Raw genomic sequence first — 17,207 nt, forward strand, 5'->3', positions numbered from 1 at the left:
CTAGGTGTGCATTTGCTGCATAAAAAACAGTACAGAAATCAGTCAGAGGGAATCCACAAGTGTGTAAAATCATTAGAGGTTTAGAAATATGCCTTAAAGCCAAGCTTGAAAGATCTGAAATTGTTTAGTCTAAAACAAAAGAAGACAGAAAAGAGACCTGATAAGAGTATATAAATATGTAAAAGGTTGCTGAAAGAGAGTAACAAGCTGTTCTACATGTTCACTAGGGTAGCTTAAAAAGGAAAAGGCTCAAAGTGTTGCTAGGGAGCTTTAGGACTGATACTATGAAAATCTTCTGAAGTGTAAAGGGACTGATATTTTTAAATATTATAAAGATAGCAAAGGACTGGAACTGAGTTTTGTGGACAGGATGTCAAGTCTCTGTTTTTTTAAGGCTGCTTTTATAAGAAAGCTTGCATAGTTATTGTTCAGAAATTACTCTAGAAATAACTGATCCTACCTTGGATAGGTAGGATCTTGAACTCCATTCTTTATTTCTGATTTTATTACCCTAATGCAGGCAATCTGTCTGATTAAAGAGTATAAAATCAGATATCAGAAGTCCTTAAATGAGTTCCGGAAGCTAACTCAGAATTTCAGGATAAAAGAAAGAGAGAGATGGATTGAAATTAGAGACGAAGAAGTTTTCAGTTAAGACTATTGCAGACTAGTAGTTTTCAGTAGTGTGATAAAACCACAAGGCAAAACCCAAAGAGAAATACGGTGAGTTTGAAAGTGAAAATGGTTGTACAGCCAGAGTTTGAGGTCTAGGGATGATCAGAGGATAAAGTGCTGAGGGTGGGGGGATCAAAGAGAAATATATAACAGATGGGAGGGTGGGGGAAAGAGAAGCATTTCCTCCAGATGGCATATATTATCTCCTGGAAGGATTGGCAAGATAAGAGAATCTTGCCAAGAGGATATACTGTGAATAGAGCTGTACTAATTATATTATATTAAATTCTGTTCAGCAAGTAAGAAAAGACTTCTTGTAAATTAGTTACTTGTTTAAAAGTGCAGATTCCATGTAGTAATTCAACTTGCTCCATTTGTAGTATCATTATTGGTATCACTATGTATTCTCTATATAACTATGCATATTTTCTCAAACATCAAAAAACCAACCTTCTTCTGTTTTCCATCTCTTCCCTAACATTCCTTCTTGATACAATCCCATTTTATGTGACCATTTTTTTCCTTTTTGGCAGAGTAAGAAGGTTCAGGGGCCTGCAGATTTTATGAAACTTTTTATGGTGGCTTGGCTTCATAGAAGGGTAGTGTGGATGTCACTGGATATCAGCCAATCTTTCTGTGACAGGGTCTGCACAGTGGGTGCCAAGAGGGATAGGGATCGGAAGGCTGAATTGTAGAATTAATTACAGAAACAAATATAGAATTAATTCTAGAAATCTCAGTTAAAAGTTTAAATTTAGGAAGAAACTTTTAGCCCATTCAATCCATTAAAGGACAAATTGTTCCATTTAACTTGGAAAGGATTAGGGCATTTACCATAAAAATGATGCCTGCCTAGAGTATATGATGCTTTTCTCATAAAATTTTTCTAGTTAAACAATCAGTCTAAAGCAATGTTGCTGAAGAAAGGTGGGTTTAGGATTCTTGCCAACCTCAAATTTTCAAATTTCTGAGCTTTTTTCTATTTATGAATTTAAAAATTAATAACCTACATTTGGGGGGAGGTGTTTATGGTCTTTTTTTTATAAAACTGGGAGTTGTGTTTTTGAGCCTCTCTCTGTGAAATGAGAAACGGAAAATTGTTTTATTATGGAACAGAAACTCTCAAATTACTGCAGTAGTTAATGTTAGAAGAAAACCACTATATTTTCAAGATTTGCCGTAAAATTATAAGAGCTGGAAATTTTGGTTTAAGTTAGAGGCCTAAAACTTAAAGGTAAGTAGAACTACTTCTGAGGAATTAAAGAAAAGACATAAGCACGATGAGGAAAATTATAAAACAGCTTCAGTTTTCCCTGTGAAGGCTGAATGATGGGAGAAGAGAAGAATTAGCAGAACTCGAAGAACAGGGTAGGGAGGTTGGTAGGATGAGGGAAACCATAAAGAAGAGAACGTGGGATCGAGTGTGGAGAAGATAAGAAGGTTAAGTGTGGCTTTCACAGGTCAGTCCAAAGGACCATGGTCCTCTCAATTATGGTGACTGGAAACAGATGCTTGGAAAAAAGTAAAGGAAGTCTGAAGTGACACTTCTCACAGTAGATAGTACTGCTGATTTGGAAGCAGCAGTTTTCTCACATTCTGCCACCACTACTATGTTTTAAACTGGAACTCTCAGCCTAACTCTGTGACTCAGACTAGCCTTGAGCAAAAGGGTGGACTGCAGAGATGGTTGTTAGACCCTCTCGCCCAAGCTATGGACATTTTTATCAGCTCAGGCCTGTGAAATCATTGGCCAAAGCAAGCTAAGAAGACAGGTGTTCCTGTTAGACCAAGCTGTTTGCCATTAGGTTGCATTTGCTTACCCTGGCACGTTTCATATGATGTCAGCACACAAAGAATGTTTCTGCAGATAAAGCGAACGGCAAATGATTTCATGAGCCTGTTTGTGACAGATGTGTGCAGTGTGAAGAAACATTGTAGCACAAACTTGCCGAGATCGTGTTATTCCAGCTCGTTAATCACATTTCTCTGGTTTGTCTCCACGGATGACTATCTGTGAAAACTCACTAGTGGTCACGACCAGGCTTTCTGCTTGCCACCCCCTCCACATAGATGCCTGGTGACATTCTTTGTGTCGTTATCCAAGCCACACTGAAAGACAGATGGGTGTTGTACCTCTTTCACGTCTGCTTCACACTCCTCTTCCATTCAGGGCCAAGAGCTGCCTTGTATAGGAAATCTCCCACAGCTTAGCAGGATAAAAAAAAAAAAAATAAAAATTGGTTTAATCAGTGTTCTCACCAAATTATCAATGTGCCTTATCAAAATAGGTTAAAACCATCATTGCTTTTTTTTTGGTGGTGACTGCATAAAAGAAGAATAAATAATAGATGCTCTAAATCAGAGGAATTTGCATAATGAAATTACTGAATAATGTTGCTACAGTGAAATCGGAGCATAAAATGTATTTGGAAATGTGCAGATTTTAGGGGTATTTTTTTTATGGGAGAGAGGAAAAAGAGGAGATGCTTGTTTTCTCTCCACTCCAAAGAACCCAAGGGAATGTATATTTACTGCTATCCCCAGGATTTCTGTGTGCTCTTGGCCCAGTCTTTGGAAAATTTTGCTAGTCAAGTAGTCATGCATGCCTGTTTTCTCATCCTTTACTTGTCGTGGAGCAGCTGCATTTCAGAGTTGTTAGGAAAGAGTAGTGACTACATATGGAAAAGAACAAGATGAATATATCTGTATTTGCAGTTGAAATCAAATCTGAAAATAAACAAATAATGTGATGTTCATCCTTGCAAGAGAAAACAAGGATTCAAAAACTCCATCTGTAGTGGTGCACAAACTCCACAGGCAAACTTTTTACTGTTGGACATTTTTGGCAGGATGATTTGGAAGTATAGGTTCTCTTATGGTTCTTCCAGTTTCTTGGTATTCAGCAACAGCAAGGGCTGAGAAGGAGGTGATAAGTGTCTTTTAGACTCTTCTCACGTGGTATTTCCAAGGTATTTGCTGTTGGTGCAGAACTCTGCAGTTTTTGGCCATGTAAGTCACTCATTTCCCTCATTTAAATATTTCAGGGCAGGCCCACTGCTTGATTCCTCTCTACATTATATTCTCTTTTCTTGAAACTCAAACTTCTCATTCCCATTACAGTCTCTGGAAATAATTTTAATTTCTTTTCACCTCATCCACACCAACTCCTATTGGCTCCTCATCTAATCTGTCATTAGTGACTTCCCCAGGTTCTTGAGAGGTTGTCTCATCAGAACTTTGTTTAATCTCACCTTTGTCTTTTCATCTGGCTTCTTGAAGAATCTCTCTCCTCCTCTCCTCCATTCACACTCTGCATCCTTCATCCCCCACATTTAAAGAGGTGACTCTTATCCTGAATGTCAGATCTGGATGCAATGAACTTCATTCATATAAATGATATAGTTTGTTGAAGTTAAATTAGTCCCTTTTCAACATATAGCTAACTTTGCCAAGGATTCTCTATAAGGATCTCATTTTATACAGTTTCATGTCAGGCTGAAAAGCTTTTTGAATGGCAAAATATTCCATGGAATATTGAAAAAACTGCTGCTAAAGGTGTATGTCAGGTAGCTTAGGGACAAGTTTTGCATTTCAGTGCAAATTCACACTGCTATCTCAGACACTTCGTGCAAATATCCCAAAATTTTAGCTTGCCAAACTAATCAGTAATCACAGAACCATGGAATGGTTTGGGTTGGAAAGGACCTTAAAGATCATCTAGTGCCACCCCCCTAACATGACCAGGGACAACTTCCACTAGACCAGGTTACTCAGACCCCCACACAACCTGGCCCTAAACACTTCCAGGGAGGAGGCATCTTCTCTGGATGCCCATCTTCTCTGGGCAACCTGCTCCGGTGCCTCCCCACCTTCACAGTAAAGAATTTCTTCCTAATATCTAACCAAGACCTGCCCTCTGTCAGTTTGAAGCCATTCTTCCTTGTCCTATCACTACACATCTTTGTAGAAAGTCCCTCTCCAGCTCCCTTGTGCCCCCTTTACATACTGGAAGGTGATAGAAGGTCTCTCCAGAGCCTTCTCTTCTCCGAGCTGAACAACCCCAGCTCTCTCAGCCTGTCTTCATATGAGAGGTACTCCAGCCCTCTGACAATTTCATGGCCCTCCTCTGGACTTGCTCCAATAGGTTGCCGTCCTTCCTTTGTTGGGCATCCCAGAGCTGGATGCTGCACTCCAGGTGGGGCCTCACAAGGGCGGAGCAGAGGTGGGGACTCACCTGCCTCCCCATGCTGCCCACACTGTTTTTGATGCAGCCCAGGATACAATTGGCTTTCTGGGCTCTCTGTACACAGTGGTGGGTCATGTCGAGCTTTTGATACACCAACACTCACAAATCTTTTCCCCCAGGTCTGCTCTCAATCCATTCTCTGCCCAGCCTGTATTTGTGATTGGGACTGCAGACAGTCAAGTCTCTCTGTTGTACCCAGTCCACAGGGTATAACCAACCCTGTGAATTGTGATAGTATTTCTCCCTGCATATCATACTCAAGATGTTTTCAAAAATTTCACTTTTTCATATGTAAATCAACCTGTCCTTCCTATTTTTTCTCCTGTTAAGTATTCCCCATCTTATAATATGTTTCAAAAAAACTTTTAGATTAAAGCATTTATTATGTTGAAATGTTTTTATCAACAAATAGCAACTCATCTGGTATCAATATTTAGTAGGTAAATATGATTTAGTAATACTAAAAGGTTTTTTCCCCATTTTTGTAATGCGCTTTTCTAAGTGCCAAAAATATGTTTTTCTATTGCAGTTAATGTTTTCTTATAAAGACTTTTTAATAGTAGTGGTCTAAAAACATCTGCTTGTGGACAGAATCACTTGGGATTTGGGTTGCTTTTTGCTTTCCACTTCTGTCTTCAGAGTTCAAATAACTCCCACTCACCTGACAGCATCAAAACCAAACCAGAACAAAAGTCCATCTGCTGCAGGTTTCCCAATGCACAGCTGACAGCAAATCTAGAAGGCAGTTGAACCTAGGGCCAAGTGTAATGCAGCTTTTCATTGGTAGAGCTCATGTGAATTCAAAGGACACCAGAAGAGATCCTGGCACCAAACTCCACAAAACTAGACCCAAAATGTTCTAAACTTGTTTTTAATAATAGTGTATAATCTGGCCAGGACACTGAGGTTAATGTCTTTTCCCCTGTGAAATGTTCCATGAGATCTTTAATTGACCACAAGCCACCAAGAGTCAGGTTTGTCTTTCTCAGCAGTACGGTGCCTCTTTGAAGCACATCAGACACTGTTTTGATGCTAACTTGGAGGGAAGACTGTCATCTTCTGAAGCACTACCACCCTTTCACTGCAGCATCTGTCAGTTCTTTGAGATCACATCTCCCATTAAGATTTTAGGAACTCAGAGCCTGCATTGCTTTACAACATCTGGAGAGATCATAATAAATGTTTGTATAGTGTTTGACTTGAAGATACAATTTAAGAAACCTTGAAATGAACAGCTGATAACTAGGTTCTTTACTATACAGGCAGGCTAAAATTTCCAGAATACGTACAACTTCCAAAATACAAATACAGCTTTCAAGACACAATTAGAGATATCAAACTGAGTTAGCTAGTGAAAAGGCAAAATGTATTGGGAACTTAGATGCCTTATTGCAAAGTCTGTCTCTTCAATCTGACAGCTTCCTCTTATGTATCTAACTCTATGGTTAAAATGAAACAGCTTTACTCAATTTGCAAGAGATACAGGAAATCATATGAGCTGAAGAGCCACTACAGTTCCCTGAGGAGAGAAAACCCTAATGTATCAGTCTGACGGCACTGGCAGAGGAATGAAAACTTCAGCACAGTGTTGGTTATCAGCCACAAGACAAAGGCTCTTCAAGACGAGCAAAGCATTTAGTTCATTTCATAACTCCTCGGTGGAATTTAAGGTGCAATTCATTTCATCAAATGTGGGTGTCTACTTTCAGATTAGAGAAATCAGTATTTTACTGATATACTAACTCTACTAATATTAAGATTAGCCTGGACACCTAAATTGCATGTGGACATGTACACTGCAACTACTTATGACTCAATCCAGTCTTACACATATGGATCTATTGCCATTTGAGCTGCATTCTCTCTGGTCTGCAGAAGGGCACTGACACTCCAGAAGGGCTTAGCTGTCCCATATGCCCCATTTTTCCTGGCAGCCCTTTGAGAATGTGTTGAATACATTAAAATGTTTAAAAATCACGATTTTAAACTGATACTTAGTTGAATTCAAGAATCATCAAGAATAATGTGAGAGGAATCACATGCATTGTGTCTTGTTTCATTTGAAAGCTTGGAAAGGATTTAGTTCATCTTTCACAGAAGACACTGTCAGTCTTTCCCTGGGTTTAGGTGGGAATCAGATCAGCTGCGTGCAACAAAGGTAACAGCTCAGGAGACTGAATAGCCCTCCAGACTGACACTATCCAGACTTCATTATTTAATTTTAAGTAAAAACAAAGCTAGTCAGAATCAAAACTTACACTCATCTAATGGCTGTTTTTTTATCTGAGTCCTGTAGATAGATATCTGCATCCCTGATAAAACCAATAAAGTTGATACCAGATATGTATCCAAGACTCAGATTTTATAATACAACAAATGAAGTTTGATTCACTTTGTGAGCTCCAAAGTTCTGTACTTGGTAGTCCCAGTAGTCCAAGCAAAGGCCATACAGGTCTGGCACTTGCCCTAACAGCTGGGGGTTAAGGCAGGGCAGTCACCCCAACAGTTACAGTTGAGGCATATTGTAGAGTGGAAAGATGTTGACATTATTAGTCCTGATGAACATTTTCAGGAATTTCTGTCAGGCACTGAGCATTCACACTGCTTATCAGTTAAAGAAATTTGTGGGGTGTCTAGAGCACTCTTAAAACATTCTGGACAATCCAGCTTACCCACTCTCTCACTGACAGCAGTGGAGGCATTCCAGCTGACTCGGGAGTCAACAGCAGTGGGATTCAGAGCACACTTCCACTGCCAGAACTCTCAGAGCAGAAGCTCTTTACAGTAAAAAAAAATGCATTTATGAGTTGAAATGCAATACATGGCATTTTCCTTTTAAAACTTCCTTACACATATAAAGTTTTGTTTCTTGGCTTGCATACAGTTGTCCTGTCCTGACCAAGCTGGATATCTAGCTGTCTGTTTCCTAATAAAGCCCCTTACGACTCACACTGTTGGTATCTTTATGCCAAATTCCATTTATGAATTTGTTTCACCAGGATGTTCATGTACACCCAGAAATCAGTGAACAGCAGACACCTCACGTTAACTCATTAATCCTAAATTCATGCAAAGACTCAAAAAGAAGAATAAGGAGACCAATATCTCTTTTTCTTGTTGTAGCTGTTTTTCAAATTTGGCTTCCCTTTGACAGAAGAGGGAGTAGAAGACCATGTGGGGCTTAAGAATTGTCCCTAGCAAACTCATGTTTCATCTTTTTAGCTAGATTTTCACATTTGAAAATAACATCAGCTCCTTCCCTCTTACTCAATAAGACTTTTTTAGAAAGACATTAGAGGCAACCATTTTCTAAAATCCTAATATAATGAAACAGCTGAAATAGGAGCTTAAAAGAAGGCAATTGAAAAAGAAATGTATTCCCCACCATGATCATAACTCAAAGCTAATCTGTCTGGTTTTAGTTTTCAGTCACAGATGAACTAACAGCCTCTCATTTAAGTTACTGCATGGAACCACTATGAGCTTAAAGAAGCATTAGTCATTTTATTTGCATTCAAAGTGTTGTGTTATTTAAAATGTAAGGAATATCTCTTCCCTTAAGAAAGGAACATATCCTGCATAGCAAGGATTAGCAGAGAGGTAGGAAAATCTGTGTTAGCTAAAAACTGATTACATAGACTTGTTTGGGTTGGGCAAGGATCCTTCTGTGTCATCAATTCCATTCGACTGCACCAGTACCAAACTGATGATACCAATTGGATTGTGGGATGGAATAAAGTATAATTTGAGACAGAAAGAACCTAAAATTATTTCAGTGTATGTGCATGAAACTAAGGACCTTGAACTGTTCTGATCTCTCTACTGTAGAAAACAGTAGCAAGATTTGCAATATTTTCGCCAACTTTCTCCTTAATATCTGAGTTTGATATTCAAATTATACATTTTAATTCTAAATATTTGTTGGTTCCATTCTCACTGTTTCTTTCAAGAATTTTACTAAAAGTCCTTCAAGAAATAGTTGTAAGTAGATTACTTGAGATTTAGCAACCCTACTTTTGCCACAAAGCAAAGAAGGTAATATAGGACCTTCAGCTTGTTTGCTTCATTAAGACCTGCAGAAGTTAATGAAAACAGTTCTAATTGTGGAAATATGCTTCCATTCAAGGAAAGCCATGCCGTAAGTGAGCAACTTTATTCACAACAGGCTTCCTCCTCCATAAACTGTTTTAACTTTCACTCAAGTCTGTTGTAGTTTTTATGCTGCTTCCATTTGGCATTTGGTCAGGCCTCTTCAATGATGAGTTTGAAACCCTGATAGATAGGAGAATACTCTATGCAACAATAATTCAAAAAAATTACCACGTTACAGTGGAGCATAGCGGAAAATTCTGCTGTAGTAGGAATTCTGGTCATTCATTTTGGTTTTGACCTAGAAATTATCTGACATGCTATAGACAGATAAATTGTTGCCATTTTTTGATTGTATACATAGTTTTAAATAAGCTCAAGCAGCTTTTTTTCAGTATGCTTTCTATTTTTTTCATATCATTATCCCTTAGTCCAGTGCTATCACTATAGATTTCATAGGCAGGCAGAGACTACCTTTAAAAAAAATGAAATTACATTATCCTTAACTTACTAGCTATGTGTTCTTCATTTCTCAGAGACTGATAAAGCAGCACCCAGCTAGGCTTAGGACTGTGTTACCTTTTATTCAACATGTATCTAAGTCAATATGTATCTTGTTTTCCTGTAGGTAGAAAACTTATCAGACATGATTACATGGCAATACATCCCAGACTCTCATATTGTAATATATTTCATTTCCCAAGGAACCATAGGAGGTGAAAACTTTGTTCAAAGTAAGCATTTTAAGACATCACTGTGTTAGGTCTCAGGGAAGGAGACTGCATGTGTCTTCCTTTCCAAATAGCTCCTAAAAAAATTCCTTATGTATAACTTGGGTCAAAGACATCCAGATTGTTGAATGGAAGGACAGAACAAAGCTCTGAATTTCTGTAGCCAGAAAATTTCCGTGAAAGAGTGATTTCTGCAGCCCATGCTATGGTACTTATGATGGTCATTTGTCAAGGGGGGAGAGTTTGAGGTTTGGGGTTGGGGGGGGGGGTGTTGTTTGGGTTTTTTTAGTGTGTTCTTTACCCATTTAGAAGCTTCAGTATAGTGTGACTTTTTCTGTGGCCCACACCTATCATTAGCTGTTGTTTCTGATTCTTAGTACTTCTGTCACCTTTTCTATTAGACTATAACAATTTAGAAAAGAGGGTTATGGTTTTCATTCTACAGAGATAATTTTGTGGACACACATGAGAGTATATAGACATCTGTGTCAAGGAATTTCTTTCCAGACCTCCTAGGGGAAATTTTTGATTTTCTTTGCAGGCTTTGAGAATATTTGTTCTCTGTGGTGTCTGCTCTGTTACATTCTGGGTAATACTGGTAGAGGTTCCAGAAGCTGTTTATGTGAGGTTAGAAACTCATTTACACAAGCTGTTATTCTCCCAACCAGCTTCATAGTTCTCTTTCACAGAAAATGGGGTTTGTTTTGCTTTGCTTCAGTCCTCATGACATAGGTCAAGATTTTCCATGGACAAATACAATCAGGACTGGTATAATTTCATAACTCAAAATGGCTCATAAGTCCACAGAAATTTTCCATTGGTGAGAGATCAAATTTACCTCAGAAATCTGTTTTTATGAAAACCACAGACAAAATATTCTTGAAGCCATCTCCTTTCATATGCATGGTAATAGCCATTTTGCCTGAGAGTGCATTTGGAATTGTTGGATTTTCAAGTTAAAATTTAATAACAAAGGAATTTATTGATCTCACTCTTCTTTCCTCACTAAGTCACTGGTTCTATAGAAAGGAAAAAAATTCTGCAGTTTTCTAAAATTAAAATTTATGCTAAATATTTTATTTTCTCTGTATTTTATATACTTTATTTTCTCACCAAAAGGAAAGTAATTCTTAATTTTAAAAAATATTTACAAATCATTTCATATCTGTACTACTTACAGTAATGGGCTGGCTATTCTCAATAACACAACCAGGACCACATCCTCCCTTATGGCACATAAGGATAAACATGATGGAAACCATAGCCTTAGTGTTGTCTTTTCAGTCCACTAGTCTCAGGAACAAATATGGATATCCATTAAAATTAAAGGAGCTCAGTAAGAGTAATCAGGAGATAGTAATTAGGATCAAAGTCTTCTGACAGGTGTATTCTATAAATAACAGCAAACAGAAATAAAAAAATGTATGCTGTAATTAAAAAAAAATTCTATCACTAAATTATGCCTAGCACCTGTGGAAGACAGCAGTCAGCACCCAGCCTATAAATTTAGTATTTTTTGTTCACATAAGCAAGTCTCATTTCTTGCAGACTTGCTTCTGAGCTCTGCCATTACCTCACTGAGGATTTGTGCTCACGGGTGTATTTGTGTTTGTGTAGCAGTGGAAATTTTTTTTTCAACAAGTATGAAAAGAAAGCCTGCATGTTTTTCAATTTTGAAAATATTTTCCTTGGCGAGGAAAGTGATAAACTCAGTGGCTAAATATGGTGTACTTTCTAGGGTATATTTCTTGGTTTATACTTGAAATAGGACACCAAACTCAATGACAACAAATCTCTTAGGTGATAAAATTAGCACAGTAGCATGAACTCTGCTAATTAAACACAACAAAGCTCTCATTAATCTAGATTTTTTGAGTTATGGAGTGATACAAATAATTTATTGCACATATTATTGATTTGATACCATGGAATGTTTGATTGTATCTTTGTAAACTTTGCTGTGTTACTGGAGAAATATTGTAGTCACTAAAAAAGCAAGTTGTCTTTTAGTCTTCAGGGTGTTTGCCTGAGTTTTCATCAACTTCAGACCACAGTGCCCAAAGCTGAAAGGCCAAGGTAGTCCAATCAATAAAGTCAACTGGATGTGTAATGGAAGTTTCCAACACTGGGATCATTGTACTTTACATACAACTGAGACCCAGCAAAGGCAGGCATAATCCAATTGCCCCACTGTTTTACTGGTGTGACTTCCTCTTCCAAAAGGAAACTTTTATTCCAATGAGAACCTGCTTTTCGAACTGCAAAGCCCACATATGATTACATGAGACCTTAGGATAAGTACTAAGATATTCAGTAGTGGTGCCCATCAGTTTGTGGTAAACCACAAAACCAGAAAGGCTTCTTGTGATTTCACAGTCTTATTGGTCTATTTGGAACATACTGATAGAACTTCCTCCATTTTTTGTTACCTTTTCCCAAAATTAACGGTGCCTGATGGGTAGGGAGAGCAAACTCTTTCTGTTATTTTTAGAAGACTGATTTATTAAGCGAGTTTCCTTTCTGGAGTGAGGTGTCAGTCAAAATAAGCAAAGGAATATCTCATTAGCAGACCTTGATGGGACTTAGATTTGAGGTTTGAGCTATTCATGATGTAGGAACCGTGGTTATACCACAGGAAGAACATCTAGTCAAGAGAATCCAGTAACCAGAATTATAAGTGTCTATGGACTTCAGGTTACTTGAAGCGGCTGATAAGCATGAGTTTGGAGGACTGGAGCTTTGGTGGCAGGTGCTGAATATCTGACCATTCATCTGTTTAGCCCACACAATAATACTTTGATGTATTTTCATGGAGGATGATGCATGGAAAAGAGATGTAAGCCAGTAGAAACAAATAACAAGAAAAATTATTGGTAAGGATTATGTGTCATGCTTCACCCACTATTACATCTGATTCTTCCTGATAAATATTGTAAAATTTTGCACGTAGCTTCATTTTTCGGTTAAAATTAAGGAGTCTTACATTCAGCTGAAATAAAAATGTGCATATAAGCCAATTCTGCCTATAAAAATGTTTTAGTAGTGGAAATTAATTGCTGAACAGAGCAGTAACATGCAATAAATGTTACATTTCTGTTCTAAATTATTGGTTTGAGGTCCAAGATGTTAGTGACGGCTGTTCATTAGTCTACACTCTCTCAATCTCATTTCCTAGTGGACAGGCACCCATATCAGAATCATCAGTCTTGGTAAGTAATAATTTCTACATCAGCCTGGAGACTAAACTGTCCTCCCATAAACTGAGAAAGCCTTTTAGCATCATGTGTTTCACGCTGTGCCTGTGCTGTGCCTGTGCAGATAAAGAAATGATGTCTGTCTCTTTTGTTGTCATATCTACTTTCATTCACAAGCACTAAGCTTGTCTGAGCACAAGAATAATAAAATGAAAAAGCTAAATCTTCCAAAAAGATTTTTAATTGTTTTGCTTGGGTGTACCAAAGCCTGTCCAGTCACTGTAGGAGATGGGATTTCTCTACTAAGTATCCATCCGGTGTTTTGGTATAACCACCATTCAAAATCTCTTCTGAACTCTTCAACCTGATTAAATCCCGTGTGTGCTTACAGCTTTGTCACTGGTCACATGCACATCAGCACTGACAGTGCCAAAGATATGGCCGTACCCTCAAAAACCTGAAAGAAAACAGATTTCCCATATCTCTTGCTCTAGTGATGTAAGCATAGTTTGTCTCTACAGAACACAACCAAGGGAAATAATGCCTTTTTAGTTAGTGGTTGGACAGCTAGACATGAAAGAGTCTGAATCACCATCTCCTTTGGCTTATATCCATTAGGCTCTGCGACACTTACAGATGGAATTCTTTTGATCCCTCCACAGGTTAAGCCATTCCGTTTTGTCAAATTAAACCCTGAAAGCATGCAAATACAAGGTATCAGAAGGATCCCTGGGGACCTAGTGCAACCCTGAGGCAGAAATAACTACAACCAGGACACTAAATATTAAGAAACATTTTATCTAATTTCTTTTTAGAAAGTTGCAATGAATGAGACCCTCCTTATGTGATAGTTTAATGAAGCAGTCAAAATATACAATATAAATCTTATTTTCCTTTTGCCTTCAGATGAGAAGAGATATCTTCTTCCTAAAAGGCTGTTACATTGTGAAGTGTGTTATATCTGCCCTCAGTCTGTTCTAGACTAAACAAACATTGTTCCTTCAAGTCTTCCTCAAAGTTTATATTTTTGAAACTTCTTATCAGTTTTATTGTTCCTCTTTGTACTCTAATTTGTCAGCATCTTTCTTGTGTTGTATTGTGCCTAAACTGATACGGTTCCAAGATCTCACTGGACAGAGAACAAATTTCTCTTTGTTGTCTGTGACACTTCTACTGATTTGACGCTTGCCATTTTTGTTCTACAGCCAAAATGTTTGTTCATGTCTGACTTGTCACCCACTACAATCCTCCATCCGCTTCTGTTACCCAGTCAGCTGTTCTCCATTCCACATCTATTTTCCATAACACAGGACTTTAACACTAGTTTCCTTTCTCAGAGATTTGAATTCTGATCCTGCCCCTTTCAATTTGCCATGTAGGGCAAATTGTAGACATTTGGATTTCTTTAAAACATCTAAACAGGCCCAAAAATATCCCTCTGAAGGTTGATGTTTGAAACCCTTTCCATTTTGATAGTATGAAGTCCCAACTGCTTGTTTTCAACAGTATATAAATCACATATTTACATGTTCTTGTACAAGAGGATGTATGATGTGACACTTTTATAAAATTTGGCTTTTATTACGTCACCTTCATCCAGTGTCCCATTAAAGTACTTATCCTGCAAAACTCTGGAAATGAGCACAAAGACAGTTTACCATCATCTTGGTATTTCCTACTGCCAGTCTTAGGCCAGTGGTGAATATTATGCCTTTCTTTTATTAAATCCCACTTCTGAGATCGTTGGGGTTCCAGAGGAAAGCTGGCTACCTAAATGGCTGCTCCAGGTTTTACAAATTAAAAGGACAACGGTATTCCAAGAATTGCAATGTTGTTGTCAAATCCAAACTGCAGAGACTTTACACTTTTCTGCTAGACTCTATAATAACAAAAAATTCCATCCAAGAGTAAGCTCTTGGGATTGCACAAGATTTGTATGTTCTTTGGGAAAGGATGTGTGAAATAAATTTGTTACAAGATCTTTTATTTTAATAAGTTCAATTATAAATACATAAACATATTCCTAAGTGATGATTTAAGCCTCTACCATTTTATTTGCATGATGATTTATTCCAGAGACTTTTATTGGTTTGTTTTGATTCATGAAAGATGAATTTAAAGAATGAACATGAATTTCATGTCCATACAGAAGAGTATGGACCAGATGAAATGTGATACTTTACTCCACCCAGCAATGGAGAGCCACTTCCCCTTAATGGATTAAGCATTTGAAAGGAAGAAAATAGCTTCAGGTTGTTTTCAGATGTTTTCTAAAAGTTGGATGAACGTAATCCATTCTGTTTTCCACCATTTATTCAGAAGTATTGCCTCAAGATACGGATGATTTTACACACTGATATTCCACCACACCCTGTAATACAACAACTAAACATGATAGTAAAAATTACCACATTCTTCTTTATTATGCCTTAATTCAGACATTGGCCAAGATTGTGAACATATCTGAGACATTTAGACTCAGCTGACAGAAGCTGTAGGCCTGGGCAACTCAAGGGTTGTAACTTCAGTACTTTATTCCCTGCGGTGTAACTATTATCTTTGTTTTCATATATCTTCCATAGTGTCCTAATCCTCTTTCTGTTGTATGAAAGTAAGTATTGCAGTCACTTTAAGCAAAATAAAAATAGGGCTAAAATCTTAATATCAATTGTATGTCTGCAAAAAATATAGATATGAGGAATTTCTGAGCTGGAGTAAAGGAATAAAACTATGACAGATCTGGAAAACAGACATAATATGCCAAATCTTAACTTTGCAATCTTCCATCCTTTTGTAATATTTTTGGTACCTTTCCTTGTACATTTTGTACCTTTTTTGATAATATTTTTTGTTGGTTTTTTTTTTTTTTTGCCTTTGTTTTTCTGTTTGTGGGGTTTTTTTACCAAGAACTTCCTATGGGAATGTATCTAATGAATGCTTGAATCTTATTGGCAAGCACATTCTCCAGTTACCAGTTTAAATCCCTTTGCATAAACTATGTTACTACCAGTAATACAGGAGTGAGTTTAGCAACTTTATCTTTAGTTGCTATGGCATAACCAACCAATACCATGACAAAATATTATACTACTTTTGAAGATGCAATGAAGATATTAAAGATTCAGTGCTACCCTGTACTTGTCTAATGCACAGATTTATTTTTTTTCTGTACTCTGAAAGAACTGTTTGCATAATTTATTCTAAGATGCCTTCTAGGATGCTCTAGGATAATTTATGCTTGAATTTTTTGTGAAGTAGAAATAAAGTCATTAAAAGCAGGGTAGTAACACTGTATTACTATACAAAAACAGATAAAAAACTCCAAAAAACCTCAAAAAAACCAAAGGAAGGAGGATCTAGAAGTATCATGAAACTGTTTTTGCTAGGTTGTAAGTCTCCAAACTACTTTGATCACAGTGGAAAACCACTGTGGAATATCCCACACGCATTGTTACTTTAATAAGATGCAGATTCTATTAGATGCTCACAAGAGTATTTTAAACTAGCTGAGTGATATTGAAAATACATGTGCTTGCTTAATCTGAACATTTATATTAAGCTGTTTCAGATTTAAGTTAAAATTTCTGAAATTAAAAAAGATTATGAAAATATAGCTTGATACACCTTTTGAGAAATAAAAATCATTCACAGTTTCCCTTATATTTTCTCTTAATTCAGGAGAACTGAAGGCTCAGTTTTACGATTTCCTGACTCCCTAATATTTAAAATTAAATGAAGAATAAAATTATCCTCTCATTGATAGTCTCTCATGCAGTCTAACTGATAGGCTAACTGTGGAAGGTTTCTGCATAAGATGACAGAAAAAGTAAGGAAGAATCCAAGCAGAAATTGTCAAAATCACACTCCAGTAAAATCATCCAAATATTATCTTCGTGAAAGTGTAAACAAAGCGGACAGTAACTTGGCTTTGGAATTGTGGAATGGGAGAAGATTCTAATTACAGAAATATGGATCAGCCAATAAAGGATTATAGATTTTTTTCAGGAGAGAAAAAAAATCTGCAAGATCTCTAACTATAAGGAAAGTTAGAGACTGGTTACTGGTTTTAAAGCACGCACTTGTGATGCTCTTCCAGAATCGGACCTCTCTAATGGGTCTTATAAACCAAATCCTGTAAAATGTGTCCCACTCTGCAGCCCACTTTCCAGTAGAACTGTTAATATTTTGTAGAACAGTAAAGAGGAGAGGAAGGTCACTGAGAGGACAAACAAAAAGAAGGATGTGTAGGAATATGCCAAAGTTTCTACATCC

At 37.3% G+C, this 17,207-nt stretch overlaps 1 protein-coding gene across 1 annotated transcript in view; it reads right to left on the bottom strand.

Moving 5' to 3' along the window:
- HTRA3 (HtrA serine peptidase 3) overlaps nt 1–3,991 on the bottom strand; it is a 36,158-nt gene extending 32,167 nt beyond the window's left edge. The window contains exon 1 of the mRNA XM_029961817.1: nt 3,927–3,991. Within this exon, the coding sequence (XP_029817677.1) occupies nt 3,927–3,991 (65 nt within the window). The remainder of the gene's footprint in view (nt 1–3,926) is intronic.
- Nucleotides 3,992–17,207: the final 13,216 nt, after the last annotated feature.

The sequence above is a fragment of the Manacus vitellinus genome, unplaced genomic scaffold (genome assembly GCF_001715985.3).
Source record: "Manacus vitellinus isolate BGI_N305 unplaced genomic scaffold, ASM171598v3 scaffold_0_pilon, whole genome shotgun sequence".
In the NCBI taxonomy this organism is placed as follows: domain Eukaryota; kingdom Metazoa; phylum Chordata; class Aves; order Passeriformes; family Pipridae; genus Manacus; species Manacus vitellinus.